Below are 23,787 nucleotides of genomic sequence, written 5' to 3'. Positions count from 1 at the left end.
AACAAAGCCAGACAGTGTAGACAAGCACTTCAGTCACTTCCAGACCACCTAGACAAAAAAATTAAAGAGGCAGCAAGACCTATTTGTAACGAAACTGACTTTTATATAAATTATAAACCCATCCAGTTTAAAGCAGATCATTTGCAGTTGTGTCACTTAAGTCCGTAGAAGGCTGACGCATCCCTATCTTCTACAGTCATAAATTAACAATGAATAATCAAGGGAGAGAAAGTTCAGATAAGGCTGCAAATACAACAACAACAAAAAAACCCTTTAAGATTACTAGCAGATAAAATAAAGTCATGATTATCAATGATTGCAAAATATAAATGCAATTTTTGAACAGCTAAAAAGTACAAAAGTGATGGGCAACACAAAGAGGCATTGTACATTTTGTCCAGTATGTAGACAAAGCAGGATAGGACTTCTGACCTTTATCTACATCAGACACTGATTTTAAGCAAAGAGAAGAGTTGAGGAAATCTGTAAAAGGATCGTGGCTCATGACCCCAGTAGTACAAAAGCAGTATTTTTTCAGTCTGTAAACAGTAGTCTTGGTAGCTTCTTCTAGGTATGTTTTTCAATTTGTCACCAAAAAAAAAAAAATCCAAAACAAAGAAAAACAAATCCCAAGAGTGAAAAAGGGGGAACAGCAGCAATGGGTTATAGCTTGAATTTCCTACCAGGTCCCTGTAGGACATATTCTGGAGACGAAATGCTTTTTCTTAAGAAATATATAATATATTTAACTGTACACAATTTATAGGGGGAAAGAAATTCTCCCTCAACCAAGCCCCCAAACAGTCAGTATGCAGTCATTTTTGTACAGTCTCCCCCTACAGAGAAACTACAGCTTGTGAAGAGATGGCACCCGGTTTTATACAACACTGAGTAATCCAGAAGTTCTGTTTGTTTGAGCCACGTATCGTTCACCAGGGGCTGTAACTGGGAACTGGACAGCAGCTAACACTGAGCAGCCGTCAGTATTCCTGCTGTGCAGGCGTGGGGATGGTCTGAGGGACCTGTACCACGCCAAATGCTGTGACGGGAAGCGAGAGCAAACCATGGTTCCATCTCTTCTCAGACTTTGCTTCAGACGACACGTGTTCCCCCCAGCAGTTTCAATTCTGCTTTTAAGAGAGCTGATGCAGAAAACCTTTTTTTTTAAAGCAAGTTCTGCTTTCAGGCACAGGCTTTCAGGGAGGATTTTAAAAGCTTGGTTATGTTAACCTGATGCTTCACTTGGGTTTCTCACCATTGTTTCTCAGTGCGACTGGGCGAGTTCAATCAGTTGCAGCAGCAGGGGAAGGAAACTCCCGCAGCAATTAGGCTGTCCCCTCTGGATGAGGATGCTGGGACAACTGTGGACTCAGTGCTGGTATTTGCGCAGAGCCCTCTCCAGTGAGCCCTGCCACGGGGACAGAGGGGGCAGGAACATCAGCGAGTTTGCCTCCTTGAAGGAAAAGGGGCAGTGCAGATTTCTGGCTCAGTGCTTCTCTATGAATTGCATCATCTCAGTAATGGGACTGTTTTCACTTACCCTACACATTTCAAAGCATCCGTTTCAGTCATCGGTCTTCCTTTAATTTCGGGAGCATGACTTGCTTTCCAGAAAGGTATTTCTATACAACATACAGGAGTTCAGTTGGCTGGCTTTGTTTTTTCTCTTGTTTCCAAGAAAAGCATTACTATAAAACAGACTTAACACATTTTGGTACTCCTCCATCCCAGAGCACTTACCAGACATTGCAATTAAACCATCAGGACATCCATTACAATTTAGACAACCTGCAGACACTCTTCTTTCCCTTTCAGGATGGGGCAAAGCAAAACTAAATCCAGCAAGAGCAGCAATGTGATTTTTTTTTTTTTTTATACACAGGGGATTTATTTTAAAAAAATACTCTCAACATTCTAGCATTACTAACAAAACATACTCAGAAGAGATGACAAAGGGAGGATTGTCAGCTCTCTTAAAACTTTAAATATAGACTTCAGATTCTAGCTGCTTTAAATCAGAAGATGAGGAATCTGCAATGTCTGACCTGTCCCTTGTATTGCAGGTACATGTACTTTTTTTTTGCCTAACGATTTTAGGCTGCATTACTTTTAAAATGAAAAAAAACCAGCAGAAATGCAGATTCAGTGGGAGCAGATGAAGTGATTGCACTTTCTAACAGAACGCCTAATGACTAGTACTGGAATAATCAAAGATCAACTGCAAAAAAGCAAGCATATAGTTACAAAAAGTATTCTCAGCCTCATACCACAACGGAAGCAAAAGTTACCTCTGCCAACTTAAAACCAAAAGCCAAAAGGATTTAATTTCTATTAAAATATTTAAGTCTTAAAGTTTCAGTAATCTAAATACACTTTTTAAAAGTCTTGATGTTTGCTGCTTTACATTAAACTGACATGAAATCAGACCGCAATGTCAGACCTCACTGCAGCTATTATATACAAGGTCTCTGGTTTTGTCTGGTTTTTTTGCTGAAACACCGATTCCCATCTCTCTCTCTAAAGCTTAACAGCCAAGTTTACTCTTCGTCAGGTTTGTCATTTTTCCAAATGTGAAAACAACCTGGGCGTGCAGTGACATCACCTCTTCCCTCCAGCAATTCTCTCCTTAGAGGAACCTTCCTTACTCCCACCCTGCGAGGGAGGACTGGGCTCCGCTGGGAGGCTCCGCAGAGGGTTTCCTCCAGTGCAGCCCCACCTCTCCCTGCTGGAACCACCTCACTGAATTAACCCAGTAGAACCAGGTGGCTCGTGGACAAAATAGGCAGCTCCAAAGTGGGCTCCTTTCATTGGAGGTGGCTGAACGCAGGCATCTACAATTTCTGCATTCCTAAGGCAAGGACCATACAAAAATTATAAACACTGTATGGTGATGAAAATACAACTCCTTTGAGATATATGCTTTACACTGGATTTCTATTGCTGCTTCTAAAGACCATCTCCAGTTGCTTCTAGAGATCAAAAGGGAAGAAAGTTAATTTTCTTCTGTTGCAATATGCTTATGAACATGTATAAAAAGTGGTCAAACCCCGATAAGGGTCCCTGCTTCTCATTTATGTACAATAATTTAAATCAGCTCAATACATCTGTAATACCTAAAAAAAATTGTTGTATGATTTTAAGTCCTTCATGCATTATGAGGAAGTTCTGGATTAAAGTGATGGTATATTGAATGTCACTTCTGTCTGGGATTCTGGTGTCACTCCCCTGTGGAGTCTGTCAAGGATTCGTTTCTCAAATCTTTAGTTTTTTAATGGTATCAAGTCTCTTTTTCAGCAGCTCTCCAATTTCCTGAACTGAGTGATGGTAACTGCTCTGAACCTTCCCTTGCACAGTCTTTGTAAACTTTTTTTCTTCCTGCAAAATGCAAAAGAGAAATCATTTACTCCACAGGCAGTGTTTAAATCCTCCTGTTAAGCTTCCCCCACCATCTCAAGCAATGATAAGAATTTCATGAGGACTACAGTGTAAGTTTACAAAGGGAAGGTCACCAGCACAGAAAAAGGAGCGCCTGCTCAGCAGCAGGAATTCCTGCAGATACGGGTATTGCCCAGCCAGCGCTGGTAGCACATTAGCATTTCCTCAAGACTTCTGGAAACATCCTTGTGCTAAACATTTGTGGCTGAAATGGAGAGCAGATGTTGCGTTTCATTTCAATCAGCATTTATTAAAGTAGAGAACCTCTACTTTAGAGATTCTAAACTAGAGAAGCGAAGTCAAACAGCAAGCAAGTGGATGCCAACTGGTTAAGAGCCTAACTCCCAATTCCAGAGCACAGTGAGGAGCCGTGCCGGGGCCGGGTTCAGATGTCACTAATTGAGCAACCCTGGTACCTAACTTCCCAAAGGGATTAGATTCCCTTTAACACACAGTTTTCTAAAGTGACCAAGCTGAAAGGCTTTTACGAGGACCACCATCTTGCAACACTGTCCGCACCGTTTTTTTTCCCTTTGTTTGTTTTCTTTTTCCTTCCAGTAAAACATTTTTGGGAATAGCCGTCAACAAAGCTATCCAATAGGCACATACATACAGATCACACACAGGTGTATAGAGGACACAAACAATGATGTAAGTTCTTACCTGTAAAAGCAGAGTGTCCTTGAGAGACAGTTCTTCAAGTTTTAGTGCAGTCAGAATTATTTCAAGCCCTTTGATGTGATCTATTACGTTGGAAGTTAATGTCTGTAGTTCAGCAATGTAATCCACAAAGTTTGTAAATACAGGTGGCTGTAAAAACAAATACATTTATAAACATGCATTAATGCCTACGCAAATGACTGTTTTATAAGACAACTCACTTCATAATGTCTGGCATTCCATTACCCCCCAGTGCTAAGCTATAATCTACTTACCCAGATAAATACCACCAGTTATCTAGTTTACCATAGTGCATTCAAGCCAGAAAGGCCTGTGATACTCTAAACTATTTTTCCTATTAAAAAACTGTTACATGCTGTCAGATGTGGCATATCTCCATTTGATTATAATGAAATGGAGTTTTAGAAATTAGTACAAAGTAATCTCTAACCCACATCAGCTTCTACAAGGCAAAGTTTGTGAGAAACATGTCATCTACCCTGATTTTTCTTTCAGCACAAATATGCTGTCGGATTGGGGATGGGTGAGCAAATCAAAGTAATATTACCATAGCTACACTGCTTTCTTTTTTTTTCTTCTTCTTTTTTTGCAGGTTGGATTTAAAAGGTCGGAGGACACTGTCACAGTAACTTGATACCCACAGGGTAATGGAGATCGTCTGGAAAAAAGGTACAAGTATGTTACAAGTTGCATTTACGGGAGGCTTCTATACTCATAAAACTCTTAAGTAGTTAGAATTTGCAACAAAACCTTTACTTTTTTGAGTGACTGACATCAGAGAACTTTTACTGTGTTTTAGTCCCAATATTTCTACCATAAATTACTGCAAAATTTAATTCCAGAGGGAAAAAAATACCTCAACAAAGAAGACTAGGTTTTCTAACAGGTTTGGATGAGTTTTCAAGGTGCCATCTCTGACTTCGATCAAATCACCTTTACATTTATTGAACAAGTCTGAAAAAAAAAAAAAGAAACACCTTATTCAGGACATGCAGATCGATTTAAATGCCTATTTTCTGTACAGTATATATCACAGTGTGGCGTGCAAAGCTGTCAGAGAACTGACCACTGAGAAGCTAATGATGACTTTGGCCAAAGCCTCTTGAGAAGGTTCAGCTCTGAAGTTTCCTCTGAATTGTATTTCACTACGAACAGTATCTCTGCTCCACTATTAGCACACCTGAACCAAGAACCAGACAGGCAACAGTTGCTAAGAATAGGCCATAAGGTAGCAAACCGATAGGACATAATGACATTCTGTGCACGCAACAGCCTCATGATCAGACAGGCCAAGGGGAATCTCAGCCTTGTTCTCAAGTGTCTTTCAAAGGGATCTACAGATGCATTAGCACACGTCCCCATAACTGCAGCACACTCAGCAGCACATCCTCACAGCACCACGAAGCACTAACTTAGCTACCAGTGTCTACTCTTGAGTCACCATTTACCTGTTAGTCGATCTACTAGAGACTTGAGACTATTCCCTATCCTTTCCTGGATTTCTGCTGAATCTTCTGAAATAAAAAAAAAACACCAACAAAACAACGTAGTTATAATCTACAAGTATGTGTATTTTCCACTTCCAGAAAACAAAGAGGCATTTCAGTGTAATTTAGTGTTAGCAGTCAAAAGTAAATACAACTGCTTTCAAAGAGCATCTGGTATTACATCAAGATACACGATACACAAGTATGGCGTAAAACATTAAATGAAGGGGTCAGCTCCCAGATAACTTACTATTGTTAAAAAATTAACACACAATTATCAGTTTGGGTCCACAGCAGCCAATGCCTGGCAGTTTTCATCTCGCTCCCTCCCACCATACATCACGACAACCCAGTTAAACCCTTGCCCCTCAAACACTTACCTAAGCCATTGGTATCTAGTTCATAAATATCACTAACAAGATAAAACAAGCTAGTCTGGCACTGACAGCTGCCATTACTGAAGAAGCCAGCCATTCGGGTAGGAGGAGGGCCAAGGACAGGATACTAGGCAAGAAGCAAAGAGAAAGATAAAGGTGTTGCAGCTTTTCCTTATCCAGAACACAGTGTTTGTCTCTGGCACATCTCTCAGTCAGATCTCACACAGATTCACACTATCTCAGGGTCAGTTAAAGGCATTCTGCAGCCTGCTGGATGTTACAAGATGCATTCACTTTCTCTGCTTGCATTCACGTTCACTTAGTATTTGAGGAAAGCTTTTTCCTTAATAGGTACCTGAATTTTTTGTTCTAGAAACTTCTTCCCTGAATCCACTGCTGCTTCCAGCTGCTGAAGCAGGGATCGAATTGTGTCGATCTTGGATGAGACGCCGTTTTCTGCAGTCTTTTCAGAGTTCTTTGGTTGAATAGTGTGACTAAGAGTTGGGAGTCCACTTATTAGCCTTAAAGTTAAAGACCGGATTCGCAACCAGATGGTTTCTTCCTCTAGCGAGAGCTTCCTATGTTCTTCAGAAATGTCCCTAGAGAAAGGCATCAAATGTTTTCAGGCAAATATTCGATTTTGCAAAGCAGCAAGCTTCACTCAGGTACAAAAGCTTGCCAAAGTGATCCAATACAGTATGTAGAGGAAAGAGTGGTCAGAAATTCAGAAAACTGCATTAATATGTAGAAGGGCAGCACTGCTAGAAGTGATGAGTGATGCTTGTTAAGTTATCAGTCAGCAACCTAGAGAACATTTAAATATGACAGTCGCCCTGGAAGGGTTTTCTTCACTGTGTATGATGCAAGGAACAGGTGTGACTCCACAGCTGAGGATATTTCTACTCACCTGTCTTTTGGATCCCAGCTAAACAAGACTGTCAGGTCTCTATTGTCACGCAAATCTTCCCATGGAATGTCATCCTCATCTGGGCTCAGACTCATGGACTTTATACTTTCTTCTAAACTGGTTGATCTGTAGGTAAGAATAAGCAACATTAAATCAAATATTTGATCAGTGGAAACAGAACACAAGGCTCAATAACAAACCATTTTCTCTCCACTGCTCAACTCTTCTGATGTCAGATACGTTACACGTACATGGTACTGACAAGGATGCTGAAAGGGAGAGCAGATTGGCAGCAGACAAATAGCTCAGGTTTTTGCCAAAAAGCTGCAGGCACACCTCACTAAGGTCTCACTTGGCAAGGGCTCTGCCTATACACAATTTTTTTAACATGTAAGTTGCTGCACTGACAGCTGCTGTACTTACATATTTGCTTCAAGTAGGAGGTCTAACAACATCCGTTCTGTGCGAACTTGTGCAAAGTGAAGAGAAGAGTTCAGCCTGTTTCTAAATGCAATGAATTCCGGGATCTTCTCAAATGCACCGTATTTGTAGGCTTGAATGATATATTCTGAGGTCTGAAAGAAAACACACACCACCTCTGTATTAGTTACTTCCATAAACACAGAATAACTAGAATTTAACAAGGGCACTGCTAAGAAACTGCATTTCTGAGGTTTTCATTAACCCAGAGGTACAGAATCTAGCAGATACTCAGTCCCTGGGAGAAGCTTGCGCTTTTGCTTGTCCAAAAATAAATACATCCCAGATTTTTGGGAACTGGCCTGGATGTGCATCACATATTACCACAACATGTATGGAAAAAAAACTACTCACACACTTTTTTATTTCTCTTTTTTATTAGATTTTTGAATACAGCATCACAAGATAATCATGTAGTGTATACAATACAATCTAAACACCAAAGGAATCTGTCAGGGTCCATGGCATAGTTCGCTTCCTCTCTGATGAAATGCAGCAATACAAGACACACAACTAATATTTCACATCAGTCCAAGCAATCTCCAGAACGAGATTCATATGATGAAGGACGCTCATACAAGCACTATTTTAATGAAAATCTAGAATTATAGAGGCAGAGTGAACTATTTATGCTCCCAGTCAAGACAGATGGCTGCATTCTTTATATCAGAATTACTCCACAAGTGGGAAATTCTGCCAAATCAAGTATTTTCTTCTGAATAAGATTATGAAATGCACTGAAGATGAGAGCCATCAAAAAAGGCCTCTGGTTAACTGAGTTTATATGGTACAAACGGACTCAACTTGTCTGGAAGGCTCTGAAAGACTAGAAGCTAGCACTCACAGATGAAAGCCACCTCTTTTTTTGCCCCTCCAAAATAATAAAATGTCCTCTAGGTAGCTTTGTCTTTTTTTTCCCCTAAGAAATTTGGTTATTTGTACTGTATGAAAAAAATATGCCAAATATTCAACAACATACCCTCTGATAAACAGCCTTGCAGAGTTCATTGTCAGGCTGCGGGATTGCGCTATGGGTGCTAATTCAACTGCATCGACGTGGTTTTTAAATCCCCACAGGACACGTTGGTGTTCTGTTTGCCTGCAGTATCTGGAGAAATTAAAGACGGACGGACACAAGAAAATTAGAGATTACTTGTGATTCTGCATATTTAAACGAGGACTATCTTGAGAAGGGTAAAGTTGCCTGTTTAGTTTTGGCCAGATATAGCAATACTGCCTTCTCTTTTCTCCCTGTCCTTGCCATCCTCTCCCAGAGCAGAAGTATTACGTCAGGACTGAACAGCATCCTAAACGGATATTACTCATTCACCTGAAGTGAATCCTGTATAAGTTCAGAAAGTCAGAAGGAAAACGTAGTTATCCAAAGCCACCAGTCTGAATCAGTAGCTACACTTGTATGCCAGACCATTCGTTTACATCCCACACTTCCTGTTCTAGGCAGAGTCCCATGCACAGCGTGCGCTGTAGGAGACGTTCCAACTATCTTCAACACCAACCTAGAGAGGATCAGGCAGTATCTGAAACCGTATAAAAAGGTAACTTTTAAAGGGCAGATTTGGCTACTCAAGATTGGCAGCTGCTCACGGTCCTTTAGTTGCAATACTCTGTCTCCACAATGAGATACGATGCGAGTGGGTTTGAGTTGCATCCTGATCTTGCAGCATGAGAATTACATAATGCCGATTGCATCACCTTCGCCTCTCTTGCAATCACTTAAGGTGCGGTAGATGAGGCTGGTTGAACCATTAAGGCACTGTCTTTTCAGAATTTCTGGAAGACAAGTTGAGCAGCATTCTCCTGGCAACAGCACTCGGAATGTGGCTGTCTTCGTCTGTGCACAGATGTTGAGCTGCTGGAGATAACCAGCTTTTCTCTGCTTCAAGCATGTTTATCATTCATGCCAAAGAGGAAAGCCTTCTTCCAAGGTAACCACACCTGAAGTTAGTTCAGATCGTTTTCCAGGGAAAGATGATCTCTTGATGCTTTACAATGCTGTCTTCCCAAGCAAAGTAGTCACATCTGGTAGTTTCTTCAGTGCACTTTTTTACCTGGCACCTAGCAGCCAAAGGTTTTATTCAGACAGTTGGACCCAGGTGTGCATTTGTTAACATCCACCCACTGACTTCCAAACAAGACTGAACAAGTTACTCCTCATCAAAAAAAAGCCACCACTACCAATAGGAGAAAGCTGTCTGGATCCAGGGCTTCATTTCAGCACAAAACATTCCACTCAGGAACACAGTCTTAGCAAACAGAATCAGTGCTTAAACAAATGAGCAGATGAGGGAAACAGATGAGAATGAGCTCCCGTTGTACAATCCATGTGCTGCTCTGTCCATCCTGTTCCCTACAGCAAAATCCCTGCCAGACACAGGTCACAGTCACTCAGCATCTACCTGCCGGCACACGTAAATGGCAACTAGTATCTTGTACACAGGAATAACATGGGCTGCCAACAGAGTAAAGGTACTTTGCTGAGGGATTGCTTTACCATTCAGTACAGACAAGTCTTGTGTTTTTATCTGTTTCTGGGACTGAGGGAAAGCAAGTTGTTTGGCTGCAGAGCTTTCGGAGTCAACTCAGTCAGTGGCCGATTGGAAAAATTACAACTGGATTGCACCTTTGTTTCTTAAGTAAAAATAACTTTCTTCACCTACCTGTCAAGAGTAATCAAACTGTAAAACATAAATACACAGAGTATATTCCCACTCCCGAGACTGGGGTTGCCATGCAAGCGTTAGGGAGATGGACTGACATGCATATCCTCCTCTACCACAATTCTGGACTATTTCTGTTCCTATCTGCCCAACATATTTCCATGAAGGCTTCAAGAATGTGTCATTCCACTGTTCTCCTACCTAACCCATTTTTCATGGATTCCATGGGATTTCTGAAACAGAATTGACAATTTCCCTATGAATGCATCAGAACAAATACCAGAGAGTAGCTTCCAAGTAGGATTATTGACAAGTACACTTGGTAACCAGCAAACTACTAGCATGGGCATGGTGGACATTTTAGGAAGCACCTGATCTCTTTGGAGGAATTCAGCTCCTCTCTCCTTACTACTTCCTCCATTCCAATCCCAAGATTCTCATTCCAGACAACTTTAATTTCATTCACACTATTTTTAGGGCTGAACTGAATACAGCAGGTAGTTCCCATTAGAACGAGACCAAGTTTTGCATTTCAATCCTATCACTTCAAAATAATGCAGTTGGTCACGGGCTCTGCTCTGCCTTCAGCGAAGCTGAGCTTTTTCCTTCTGAATTCCTCCCACCTGATTCCTTGCGCTTTCCCTACTTTTTGAAGTGATGTGCATTCCCCATCACCCCTACATGCTGAGGACAGCCAACACGAGAACACGCTGCCTCAGTGACTGTAACAAAGGATCTCTAAGTACATCATGGCCATCTTGACCCCCACCTCCACCCCTGGAGACTGCGTGACCTTCCAAAACGCTGGAAATAAGGTGATATCAGGACTTATTTACCACATGACACTTCACTTAAATTACAGCATAAAATCACAATCCATTAATTTAAAAGTAATTATACTCTTTTTTTTTAAGAGCATTAAAACTGGCTTTTATAATTAGAAAGCTAAAGCAAACCCCACATAACAGTAAGTCACAAACTCTTGTAATGAAAAACACAGGAGAGACAACTCTTACTATAAACAAAGCTGACGGAATAATTCCTTTGTGCTATTAACCACTACATTTCTGTAAGCTCACACAGAGCACAGACTTCTCTAAGGCATCTTGACATTACAATGGAGGCTTCTTTCAACTTACATCTTTCTGGTTGGAGTGGAAAAACCTGAGTGCAAAATTGCAGGATTGGGATGCAGCAGCGTAGTGGCCCAGTGACCCTGCATAGCGCGTCAGAAGGTAGCTGCAACACAACACAGCACGAGTCAGATATCCGCACACAACCTGGGGAATCCTGCATTTCAAACACAGCTCTGAACAGCCAACTGCAGCACAGTCCAGCTTTCATTAAAGACCTGGAGATTTGATAGATGGCAATCACAACACTCACATTAAAATTTAACCTTTTAACAGTAATGGAAGGAGTTTTCATTTTTTTATAAACAGCATGGGGGGGCTTGGAGTTCCTCCATCCCCTTTAGTGTGCAAGAACTTTACTTAGATACCCACAAACACACTAACCAAGGCATGGCCAGTTGGTGTGTGTTTTAACTAGTGCTCGCAAGCCTTGCTGCGCAACGACGCCAGAACACCAAGCTATGACTGGCATCAAGATACAACATTTCACAAGTTTTTCAGATTCCCTGTAGTCAATAATCCCCAAAGCCCAACATCACACAGGAAAGATACTCCATGAGAAAGGAAGTATAATTCAGCAGATACATCTTGTGTAATTCCAAAACATTTTTGCACAGCACTGCGTCAAATTCTGATAATTTGCTAGTTTTCAGTAGCAAGGGGAACCGAAGATCTCAGGACTGGTTACTGGAGGGTCACCATCACTGATTATTCTCAGTATATACTACCCACCCGATGGTGTCGTGCTGTATGTGTTTTGCATCAAGGCTGGAATAGAGCTCTGCAACAGGTTCGAATGCACCAAGCCTGCAGTAGATTCGAATAAGCAGCAATTTAAACTGAGCATTAGAAGGACTATGAGACAACGCTTCTTCTAAGAGAGTTAGGCACTGCCATACAGCCGCCTCTTCACCTGGTGACAAAGACAAAACACACAGACAGGTGTGATCAGAGAGAGGCACCGAACAGACAGCACGGTTCGCTTTGGCATTGAGGCTTCCTTACGCTGCACACCTCTTGAAATGGTCCCATGCCATTTACACACGTAGATCACGGCCATCAGCCACGGTGCTGCCCTTAAAACACCCACCTACAGCTGTTCTCTGAGGGAAGGGTGAAGGAATCATTCTTCACAGGGGATATATAGCTCCCAGTTGCACAGAGCAAAGCACTCGGACACACTGCTGGAGAAGGGACCTTCCTTGATGAGTTCTGGACTGTTCCGGATTTCTAGCTTATACATATAGAGTACTCCCAAGCATTATGCAAGTGAGCAGCAGAACAAAGAATTCCAGAGCCCACACTCAGTGACTGGCTAGGAACCTGAGAGTCTATTTACCCTGGTTAAAGACAACTGTGTAACCGGTGGCTATGCTGAAGGGCAGGAATATAAACAGCCACTATTGGACTCTGGGATTAGGAGACCAACAGGCAGATGTGGAGCACAGGAATATTCAAGACAGGGCAACAAGTCTCAGCAGAAGGTCTAGCAGCAGGGGATTCCCAAGAAAAAATGTGCCAAGGGATGCAAGGGAACAGTCTCAAAACATCTCTGTTTCAGAAGGGAACTGGCAGCAGAACTTGTGCAAAGGGAGAGAAAATATTACCTACACAGCAAGCTCAGAACATGCTTCTGAAGACACCCAGCACTGAGCTGCAAGAGCCATCAGCAAAACTCATAATTTTAAGAACATACCTTCCAGCCACAGATCAAGCAGCAGGTGAACTGCAAGCAAGCAGTAATAATCGGAAAACTGCAATTCAGTTTTCAAACAAGACTTCCCTAAAAAGAAAAAAATGTTACCCTTGAATTACTAACAGTGTTTTCAGCTGCTTCACATATTGTCAGCATCATCAAATGACACAGCTACCTGGCAGACGATAACCACAGCTTAATTTATAAAAGCCAAAGTTTCCTTAAAAACAAATACCTGTGCACATGCTACATTTGTTACTTTGGGCCCCTTGCTACGCTAACATCTGCTGGAAGGAAGACTCTCTCACAACTGCAAGATACACAAATTAACAATACTCTTGCCCATGTATTTGTCCTATGAACACCAGTGATAAAGCCTGGCTTTCCTTCAAAGGACAGGCAAGTCTGAAAATACACTAATGTACCCTCTGAACTACCCAGGAATGCCTTGTTTATCTTTTAAGATACACAACTGAAAGGAGAAAAATTAAAATGAAGCAGATAATTCAGGTGCACCCAAGGATATGCTCACAAAGGAGAAAGCAAAGGATTATCTAGTAGCATGATTGGTGCCATCGGTGCTGCTCCATCCCCCCCAAAAATGCTGTGAACTTCTGCTCATAAAAAGCTACAAATGAACGCAACATCAATTTCAAGATTTTTCTCACCAAATTCCAGTCCATGGTGGTATCTTAACATCAGCTCCCGGACCACAGTCAGCTTTTGCTTCTTGTCCATAGTGTGATAGATACCGAGCAACCTTGAGAGCTGCACCACACACAAGTGTTGTTGCAGGGCTTTGATATCAGCTGGCAGTGCGATTTCATTCTCCGCTGTTGCCGACAGAGGGATTACTTCCAGCAACTGGCTGATGAACTGAAAGAGAAACACCATTAAATCCTACAGGGCATCTGGGACTGCACCAATGGAAAACATCATTTCAAACAAATAAAGCAAGGTGGAAATGTCAGCATCAACCCTGCCATCACACTGAAATCAGTGGCTGAAAAGCCACTTCCAAAGTATTTGGAAGGCCAGGAGTGCCCAATCCTGGCTGCTCCCAATTGCTTTCAGTAACCTTCATCAAATAGATGGAGGAAAATAAATACATTGCCAGCAAGTTTCCAATACACTGACACACAAGGGAGTTCAAGCACCTGTTAATGCTCACAGTAGTAACTTATGCAATTAAAATAATTAGCTGCTGAAAGGCTTCAGAGCCCAATTCCAAGAAATAGTGGTTTTGTACTAGCTATTACATTTTCTCTCAACTCTGAAGTAATGCACTGCACTCAGCGAGGTCATCATCTTTTATTAACGACTTACTTTTTTAATTAAGTTGCAAGAAAAGCAGCCTCTCATTGTTTACAGATTTAATAAGAGACAGCAGACTTCTCACAGCATGCAGTCAGGGCTGGACAGTGGCTTTTTGTTGCTGTAAAATCCAACACTGTTTATAAACTTAAAGCTGAGTTGAAGCCAAGGAACATTAACCACATTTGGCCTCAAAACACAAGAACTGCATCAAACGCACACCTGAGAAAAGAGTAAAAATCCTCTGACTGAAACTGCTCAGTGTATCCAACGTTCGCTGTATCTTCTGCAGTGCAAAGCTTTTGGAATTTCAACAGAAGGTAAAAATTCAATGTTTCCTGTCTTTTAACATGATCCACAGGTATTTTAAGATAAAGGACCTAGGGTGCAAACAAACGCTGTAGTTCCTGCCAGTGCTTCTTTTATCTTTTCTTACCTTTGCATATTGGTTGGATGGGAGGAGATCCACAAATACTTTGAGATCAGTAAAACAGCAGGGTTTGTCCCCAAATCTTTTGAAGTACTGGAACATTAGTTCTTCTGGGTCACCTAGGAAAAAGGCCAGTTCATCTTTTCAATATGCTCCACTAAAAGCTGAATCTGTAAAATCACTATAAGAAAAATTTCTTAATACTTTTGCTTTCCCCCTTTGATCTTACACAGCGATTAAGAAAAGGGATAGCTGCACTACTACAGATTTTAACAGAGGCTCAACATCTCCGGTAACCAAGGACATAAAAAAAAAAAACCTCAAGGGCTTCACTCAGGCTACTTCGGCAGATAAGAGCTCAGCATTACAGGCACGCACACAGCCTCTGCTTATCTAACAGTTACTTAGTTTTGGATGGAAATACAAAAGGAACTAGCCAGTTGCACAAATGTTGCTCTAATCACATTCTCTCCTTCCCTGATTTCCTAAATATGAATTTTAAATGCAAGTTTTTAGAAGGCAAAACCTGGTGCTGCTGCCAAAAAACTTAATGGAAAAAAACACCCAGTGATTACAGCATAACAGCAGGATGTTCTACAAAAGCAGAGAGCGTCAGGAATGCACTTTTCATCACCATGTCAGTGACCATATGCTGCTAGATCCCTTCAAAAGCTTCCCTGCTTGCTTTTACAAGCCCTGGAGAAGCCTGGAACAACCTGCCTTTCTCCAAGGCTCATCTTTTAATACTCTCAAAATTCTTTAAATCCAGACAACAGAATGTATGTTTTCTTAACAGATACTGAATTTAACTCAGTGATTTAGCAAACAGTTCGTTCCAAGTTTGTATTCTCTCTAAAAGATTAATTTATCACACAGGTAATGGCTCTTACCTAGTTTATATTCATCGTTACAACCTCTGTATCGCAAACGCCTGATCAGCTCCAGTTTAGCTAAATATGGTCCCCGCAGTGGCCGAGAGCTCTTAGATTCTTCTGTTATCCTCTCTTCTACAAATTTCACAGCTTGCTCTATAGAATAATGTACCTCTCCTTCCAAAGAGCTGTGCAATTAAAGAGACAAAAGGTTCTTTGATTTTTTCCCACTGCTAGGGCATTGATAACACGTGCTCAGCATGCTCCCAGGATACTCTCAAGGAAATGTGGCATGGATTCTCTAACACAATCACCACGCACTGGAAGAGTTCTGTGCTGCAGAAACCACTATTTATACAGCTGCTTCCAATAAACTATTGCCAGCCTCCAAAACAAAGCAGGGGAAACACATCATTTGGGGTCTGATGTCAAGAAGTCACCCAAAGACGCAGGCTGAATATATGAGTGGAAAAAATTGTTGTAGCACAAGGGAAAAATCAAATCCACAGCAAAACAGTTAACTTACTGCTCTTCTTCTGGTGGAGGCGTCCAGGCTTCATCAATGAGTTGAAAGACTGAATCGAAGTAAGTTATGTAGAACTGCCAATCATCTGAGCTGAAACAAAAATCAGGCAAAGAACAAAGTTTAGAGACTTGCCGAATCAGTAATTCACTTCTAAAACTGCATTTCTTGCAAAAGCTGAATTTAAGGAATAACACAGATGCATATAATAGAAAATTAAATGTAAATGCAGTTCTCCTTTCCCACCATGTGAGTTAGAGCTGGACAACCAGCAAAGCCTTTAGAAATAAGGGGGCAAATAACATTTTATTGCATTAACTTGTCACTAAAGTCAGCCTTCAAAAAGAAGTGACTACACTGCTGATTCTCCCTGTGGCCTTCACCATGTCCCTTTTAACATTCCATTCTGCTGCCCTTCTCCTCAGGCTTTGGAGTGGAAGTGTTTGGAAACACTCTGAGATCCTCTGATGCTCTTCTCTTTTAACCACCATTTATAGAAGCTGCCAAACAAGGCAATTCACAACCAGCCCAGTGTTTTTCTTCAGTTTTTCAGTAGAACAGCAGAAATACCATCTCACTTTTTCAGCAGCAGCCTTCTTGACAGCGCATTGCACTCTGGCCACCTACACAGCTTCTTGTACATTGCCATACACTTGTTCTCACGGCTTTGCAGCTCACTTGTCAGCTTCTCTAAATTAAAAACAGAAGGGAAAATTTATTTAATCAGCGCACTTCCTTCTCTGCTTTCTGCACAAAGCTTCTTATTATAGCCACGGATGTAAACCAGTCAGTGTTAGAGAACAGGAGAGAGGTCCCTGAAGGACAGAAAGGCCAGGTTTGCTATGGAATCCCTCATATCCCAATTCCTTAAAACTGCAAGTGCATTTTAAACACCAGAAGGAGTCCAGAAAAATGTAGGATATTAGGAACAACCACTTTTTTATTTTAAGACGACAGCTACAACAAACTAGAACGCTATCAATTTACTCCTGCTAAACACACTGCTGCAAAGCTTTATCACTGAATGATACTGAAATGCCACAAACAACTGGGTAACACCAGCTTGCACAAAAGCACCTCCAGAGCCTGCATCGATGTTTGTAACTGGTGCAAAGCATCAGGCTTCTTACAGCCTTTTTTGTTTGTAACTGGTGGACAAGTCTGAAGCACAGGAGAGCTGCTGTTCCTTCACACAACTGTGATTATTATCTGACAGAATAAGTTACCTCCTAGTTTTCCTCTCACGACATCCAAGGCTTCCTTATACTTCTCCAAGCGTTCCAGAATCATGTAGTATAGTTCGACCTTAAAAGAAAGATTAGACTGCAATGAAATTTGCTAGTAAAACAACATACAGGTGTGCCAAGAAATAAGTGGCTTGTGTTATTGTCATTAGAAACAGGAGATAGCCAGGACTGCAAAGCTATCTTTAGCATCCCAGAGGGTGGAACATTCAGGAATTTAGGTCTTTTTTCCATTCTCAGTTCTGAAGTTTCTCTTGGGGCCTCCTAGGGGGCAAACCTAAGTACTTCATTAGTCAGATCAAATGCCGAAAGCTTTCTTTGGCCACACTCCTCCAGATCACTCTCAACCCACTGCTCTTGGGTTTTCCTTCTGCCCCATTACCTTTACTTTCAGAACGCTACTATATCTTGGAAAACAGTTAAAATAACCAGCTTCCTTGCACAGTGCATTCCCTGTCTCAGGCATGCTCAAATCAAGCTAAAAGTATCTATAAGTCTTACTTCAGCCTCAGCTTCAATCTTGTCCTCTTTCACCATCTTTTCCACCATTCTCTCAGCTAGTGGCAAAAACATCGTCTTCGAGAGGTTTTCATCCTGTGCTGAGATGGACTGAGCAAGAGAAGAATTATTGTAACAGCTCATCAACTTTTTGTGTTGTCTCTCACCCACTTTTTTCACACTAGAAGAGACTAAAAAAAAAAACTCCAGGTGTTTGAATCTCCCCTCCCCAGGCATTCAGAGCTGCCATCTGCCACGTGCAGAGCGTGACTGCTCTGCTAAAGAGCAGCAGTAAAACTGGTGAGGTACTGAAAAGCTCACCCATGATTACACTGTCCAGAGGCTTGTAAATCTAGGCACACGACACCCAGAGCAAACAACATGCGGCAAGAATACATTTGTGTTTTCCACAGCACAGTATTTTTGAGAACGTGATTAATGCCTCCACATTTATTTTTTTTCTTAGTTAACACTCTGTCAGGTTGTTTGATAAGAGCCTGAATCTGCTATCGCGCCCAACAGCAGCACAGCTGAGCTGCTGGTGATTCCTGCAGACCTGTGGCAGTTTTAAAGACATACGAAGTCCAGAGCTCTCATTTATTTCCTCTGAGACCCTTCACAACCTAGTTCCAGAGAGGAACAGTTCTGCCTAAGGAGCTGCAGATGTCTGAGGGTTTATTCAGTAGCTCTCTAACTTGAAAGACGGTCCAGGCAAACTGCATTATAACAACACCATAGCAGTAATTCTGAAACACATCCACAATGTTGCTTAGGGAAGGCGTAGTCCATTTCCCAGTACTGTACAGAAATAGTTCAAACACACATTTTGCTTAAAATAATCTACAGTATTTTCACTCAGAACACTTCTATATTTGCACTACACCTGCAGCAAAAGTCAAACTAATTTGTAACACTATACACACCTGCATAATCAGGCTCATCACAGACCAAAAATAGTACGGGTTTTTGGGTACAATCTTATAAAGTGCCATTCCAGCCTGAAAAATGCAAGACAAAGTTTCATCATTCCTGAAGCATATCTGACAATGCAAGCAAAGCAGCAACGATGGCAGCAGACAGCACAGAATTAACGAGACAGGAGGACTTCTATCAACCCGTGAGCCCTCCCATCCTGACACACATTGCTGAAGAAGAAAAGAGAGGGTGGAACGTTTCAAAGATGAAGTACTTTGTGTAGGTCTGACAAGGAATGGCAGCGAGCATGTGCATGTATGCTAACGAGATGGTAGCTTTAGTTAGAAGTGGTAACTATGTGAAAAAGCAGAAGACTGATTCTTTAGAAGCGAGGGGGATATTTCCAGTGCCAATTTTCACCAGTCAGTGCTAAAAGGCACTGCAAAGCACATGCCTCCTTCTTGTCCGTGACTGCCCCTCGCCACTCCTTTCATACATGCACACACTCAGCTACCTGACAGGAGGTCACCTATCCCTGCAAAGCAGTGGTCAGCAAAGGTCACGCTGAAAGCTTGGCTGTATCAAAGCAGAGTCAAAATAGTCAAGATTCTCCAGTCTATCAGAAAAACCGTCATTCAAACATCTCTCTCACAGATTTCCAGTGCCTGTATATAACAAACACCATCTAAAATCTGTAACTAATTTTAAGAAGTTACATATAATACAGGCTGCTACCACACATGGACTTTTGTGCCAGTTTTCCAATTGCCACCTGAGTTTGCACTTTCCAGCGCTTTCAGATGAAAAATCCCAGAACATGGGATGCTGAGGTCTATTTTCACTCTCCAATTAGTTTGCATCCACACACCCTGTGAATCTAAGTCCTTAGGTCAAATGCATGGGCCAATTTGGATCATCCTACCCTGACGATGTCTGGATAACTTAACTAGATACATGCTTGCATGACACTTAAAACATACGGAAGGTCAGATAAATATTAAATATTGTTATCTGCAAGATGGGCATCTTTTCACTCATGGTTGTGCAGGAGCACAGCTGACAGTCATGCCTCTGAAGCTCAGATTGTCATATGGGGCTTTTAAGTGGATACACATTAATAAATTAGTCTCTGTCTACAGCTTGAACTCAGCATACAATCGGTCATCAATGGAGAACAACACTTCTGCTCAATATATTCTTTTAGTTATTTAAGCCAAACTTGTACAAATATTCAAGTCACCTTAGCACAGTGGGAATGAGAGGGAGTCTAGGACTCATTTACTTGGCACTCTGTGCCTTTTTTACACAGAAGAGCAAGCGCGCATGCTTTGAAAAGAATCTTCCATTTATAGGCATTCTCCAGGCACCTAATTTGGAAGGGATGAAAACAAAACTAACCAGCGTGACACTGTTCTGCCAACTGAGAAGATGTACTTAAAGGAAGGGCTTCTCGGGCTTTCTTAACTGAATTACAACCAACACAAGACTGGTTACATGTTATATTCCAGAGGCAGGAGCATGGGCAAGATTCCTTTTCCCAAAGATAAGAGCAAACTAAGGAGTAAATCAAGTCTGAAAACATGAGATCTTCCTGTAACTCTTCCAGAACAGTTACATAGACAGAAGGACACCTTAAATGACCAGAATACAATAGTGATTGTACCTGTTGCATCTTCTTGTATTCTCCAACCCTGGCATAGGCCATGAAGAGATGAGAGTGATACTCTTCGCTGTTGGGAACCTTCTTTACAGCTGCCTCATACAGTTTAGTTACAAGTTCCGCTAAACCAAAACCAGACGCTCGAGTTAAGACAAATTTAGGAAGAACAGAATTAACAGCAACAACTGAACCGGTCAGAAGCACTTCAGTCTTTTTCATTAGATTATTTTGGAGCATTACACTGAATGAAGATTTCTACTCCTGGCAAAATGACTGCTCCACATGAATTAGGTATCAAAACACAGAAGATTTTCGGAGCCTAATATCAAATTAGTTACTCTTACTGCAGATTTACTTACGTTAACCACACCCTGTTATTTCCCTATTTCAGTACTCTTAACAAGCACAGTACATCACACCACACTCTTTAATAATAGGTCTATCGTGACTGAATACTTACTATAATTTGCAAAGCTTTCTTACATTTTCACCCTTCCAGATTTTTTCTCTACACATACAATCATATCTCAGTGTAGTAATAGAAATCTAAATGGAATTTGCTTTTCATGTAGTTTACATATCCTCAACACACATACATAAAACATCTAATTACAATTTTCTTGCATGACCAGAAGTGGAAGTGCCTAACACCCACCATTTCCTTTCTGAGTTATAAGCCTAAAAGTTAGAAACCTGAGCTTAATGATTATGCCAGTTGTTTAGAGTCATAGAAAGCTTTTGGCATTTTCAGGTGTTTGTTTACAGAGAAGTTACAGATACACATAAAAATTGGGTATAATGCAAGAAACAGTGTTTGAACTCCACATACACATATAGAAATAAATCCGCTAGGAGAGTACAAGCAATTGCTGTACAGCAGACTGACACCAGACACCCATTTCTACAGAAGCTGTTTCACCCCATAGTCACTGCTCCAGCAATTCCACAGTAAACGTTGCTAACATCACCAAGAACCACGAGAAGAAGCCAGAAAAAACAGCCATTCAGAGCTGTAGATAAGCACTATGTAAGGTCTGGCTTCTTTCAGAAAATCACTCACAATTCTACTCTGTCAAACATTTAGAATTAGTATTAAAATACCCCATTGCTATAAGGAATTGTACCGAAAAAGTTAATGTGATCAAACTGAGAGGCCAGGATTCCCCTTCTGGTTGTCACACAACTCTGGGGCCTGAACCCCTTGACTACAGACCCGTGGAGTTAAGTGCTCCAAACCACCAAACATGGGATTTGTCATTTCTACCACACACTCACAACAAAAACCAGCAGGTTTCATTAAAAAAAATGTACTTGAAGGCTGATTGGGATGGATGATGATTAGCACACCACTCATTTAGGAACTGCACACGCAATAATATTAATGAGAAAAGCCTAAACTGGGTTTTTTGCTTTACGGTGATCACCAGAGCCCTAAAGGCATTTCTACCAGGCGTCACTAGCCTTCTGCGAGTCTCTTAATAACGCGCCTACATGTGAACCCCAGACTCAGCATGTTCCCCGTGAAACCATGTGTCAGATATACCTCTAGAAGAGTGTGAATAACTGTCATTTTTAAAAGAGGCAAAGCAAAACACTTACGTCTATGCATTTCCCGGTAAAGAATAGTTAGCGCTTGCAAGGAATTATCATCTGTGGGTTCAAGTGCTGCTACTTCTTGTGCCAGAGCATACGCTTCATCTTGCTTGCCAGTTCTCTGCAAGCCAATTGCCTTTAGAACCTATTGACACAACAGAGAGGCACCCGTTAGAAACACAGTTGGCAGTTCCCTGCGAAAATCCCCTCGTTCCCAGTGAGCAGAGGCTTTGCCCAACCACCTTGTTACTTCTGCAGAACTTCAGGATTTATTAAGCTTCTAAACTGTATGTTTGTAGAGGAAAGCTCCCAAACGCAAGCTGCACCAAACAGCATGGCTTTGAGCTTCTTAACAAATATGCTCTAAGGCATCAGCTGCCACCCTGTTTCCCCCCTGCAGACTGAAAACTGACCAGTCCTGCCAATTTTCATTCTTTTCTTTCAATAATGGGACAGAGAGAAGTGACATAAATGAGATTCGGGTCAACGACACTCACTTCATGCAGAAGCGGTAGGAGCTGCAGAGGAAAACCCACAGGGAAAAGAGAAAAGCAGAAAGATAGTCATATGTTCAGAAAACTGAGGAGCAGAACTCCTGTCCCCTCAACAGTAAGGAGGGCAGCGAACAAGAGGTAGAAGGGAAAACACCTCCCAAATCACCTTGTTATGTTTTGCTAAGGACTGCACCTCCCAAAGAAATCTTTTGGTCCAAACTACTACAGCTAGATCTCTCAACCAAAGGTCAAAGAGAAGCATTTGTAAAGGCACAGCCCTTCTGCCAAGGTTGCGCGCGGCAGCTCTGACTGGGAGGCAGGCAGTTAGCTCAGGTGAAACCAGTCACGCTCTGGTCATTAGAGGCGTCCCGACAAGAGGCGCTGTACAAGTTTTCAGGCAAACATGACATTGCATGAACCAGAACAGCCCGAGATGTTCCAGAGGGTTCCGAAAACACCGTGTCTCTGGAAGACACTTCGAAAGGCACGGCGAAACCTCCCAAGTCTCAGAAGTGCACTCACTAAATGAGGTCGGAGCACTGCAATCGCACTCACCTTGGCACAGTGAAGATCCTTGTGTTTTTTGAGCAGTTTATCTGCTTGCTGGATTGCCATTTTATTATTGCCATTATCGAGATAATCTGCACAAGAACAACATACAGAACATTATATCAAAAACACTAGACCATTCTGGAGAGCTATCCCTAATTTTACTGTGGAGCATGTGCTGTCAGGCCATCAGCGCAAGCCGCATTTTCCTTGTACAATTACTACTAAACCAAGCGTTCAGGAAACGTGTCATGTTGTAGATGAAGTATTATCTCGCTGCACTAGTTTTAGTCATTCAAACAAACAAGCTTTTGTAATTACTCCACATAGATCATTACAGCAACAAAAGAGACGAATAATAGAGCAGGTTCTGCAGCAGCAGCTCTTTGCTAGCGATGGAGCTTAGCCTCTTCACTTCAGTAAAAGTAGAAATTAATACAATGTGCCTTTGGGAGACTTTCAATGACTTTTAACAGGCAGTGGATTAGAAACTGAGCACTCACAATTTGTCAAAGCATTGAGAAGACCTACTTGTCCACACGGTTCATACTTCAGGCAGAGCAGATCTGTCCCCTTACGGACTATCACTATGCTTTCACCAGACTGGTCTTAACGACAAAAAGTGAAGCTCCCAGGGGGATATCCCGCTATCTAGTAAAACTTCACCTCCAGAAAACCCCTGTCTCCAGACCATTTTCCTCCTTTTTTCAGCTCGGTATTCTTTTCGGCTTCACCTACACTGCATCGTCATGTTGTTAGACAATTTCAAACAATTGCAAGCTAGACCATGACCCTTACACGCTTCCTCTTCCTCAAAAACA

General features: G+C 41.7%; 1 protein-coding gene across 1 annotated transcript in view; it reads right to left on the bottom strand.

Moving 5' to 3' along the window:
• Positions 1–82: 82 nt before the first annotated feature.
• Positions 83–23,787, bottom strand: part of NAA25 (N-alpha-acetyltransferase 25, NatB auxiliary subunit) — a 26,680-nt gene continuing 2,975 nt past the window's right edge. Inside the window, exons 2-24 of the mRNA XM_069871238.1 lie at positions 22,973–23,058; positions 21,930–22,068; positions 20,334–20,452; positions 18,679–18,753; positions 17,759–17,866; positions 17,240–17,318; positions 16,592–16,703; positions 16,017–16,106; positions 15,509–15,678; positions 14,625–14,737; positions 13,543–13,750; positions 12,875–12,961; positions 11,911–12,091; positions 11,185–11,284; positions 7,311–7,462; positions 6,888–7,013; positions 6,336–6,579; positions 5,984–6,107; positions 5,565–5,630; positions 4,973–5,070; positions 4,664–4,774; positions 4,099–4,245; positions 83–3,375 (exon numbers count right to left, since the gene is read on the bottom strand). Of these exons, the coding sequence (XP_069727339.1) occupies positions 3,253–3,375; positions 4,099–4,245; positions 4,664–4,774; positions 4,973–5,070; positions 5,565–5,630; positions 5,984–6,107; positions 6,336–6,579; positions 6,888–7,013; positions 7,311–7,462; positions 11,185–11,284; positions 11,911–12,091; positions 12,875–12,961; positions 13,543–13,750; positions 14,625–14,737; positions 15,509–15,678; positions 16,017–16,106; positions 16,592–16,703; positions 17,240–17,318; positions 17,759–17,866; positions 18,679–18,753; positions 20,334–20,452; positions 21,930–22,068; positions 22,973–23,058 (2,858 nt within the window). The 3' untranslated portion in view covers positions 83–3,252. The remainder of the gene's footprint in view (positions 3,376–4,098; positions 4,246–4,663; positions 4,775–4,972; positions 5,071–5,564; positions 5,631–5,983; positions 6,108–6,335; positions 6,580–6,887; positions 7,014–7,310; positions 7,463–11,184; positions 11,285–11,910; positions 12,092–12,874; positions 12,962–13,542; positions 13,751–14,624; positions 14,738–15,508; positions 15,679–16,016; positions 16,107–16,591; positions 16,704–17,239; positions 17,319–17,758; positions 17,867–18,678; positions 18,754–20,333; positions 20,453–21,929; positions 22,069–22,972; positions 23,059–23,787) is intronic.

The sequence above is a fragment of the Phaenicophaeus curvirostris genome, chromosome 17, assembly GCF_032191515.1.
Source record: "Phaenicophaeus curvirostris isolate KB17595 chromosome 17, BPBGC_Pcur_1.0, whole genome shotgun sequence".
Classification (NCBI taxonomy): domain Eukaryota; kingdom Metazoa; phylum Chordata; class Aves; order Cuculiformes; family Cuculidae; genus Phaenicophaeus; species Phaenicophaeus curvirostris.
Note: the sequence above shows the minus strand (reverse complement) of the source record. Positions and strands in the feature narration are given on the sequence as shown.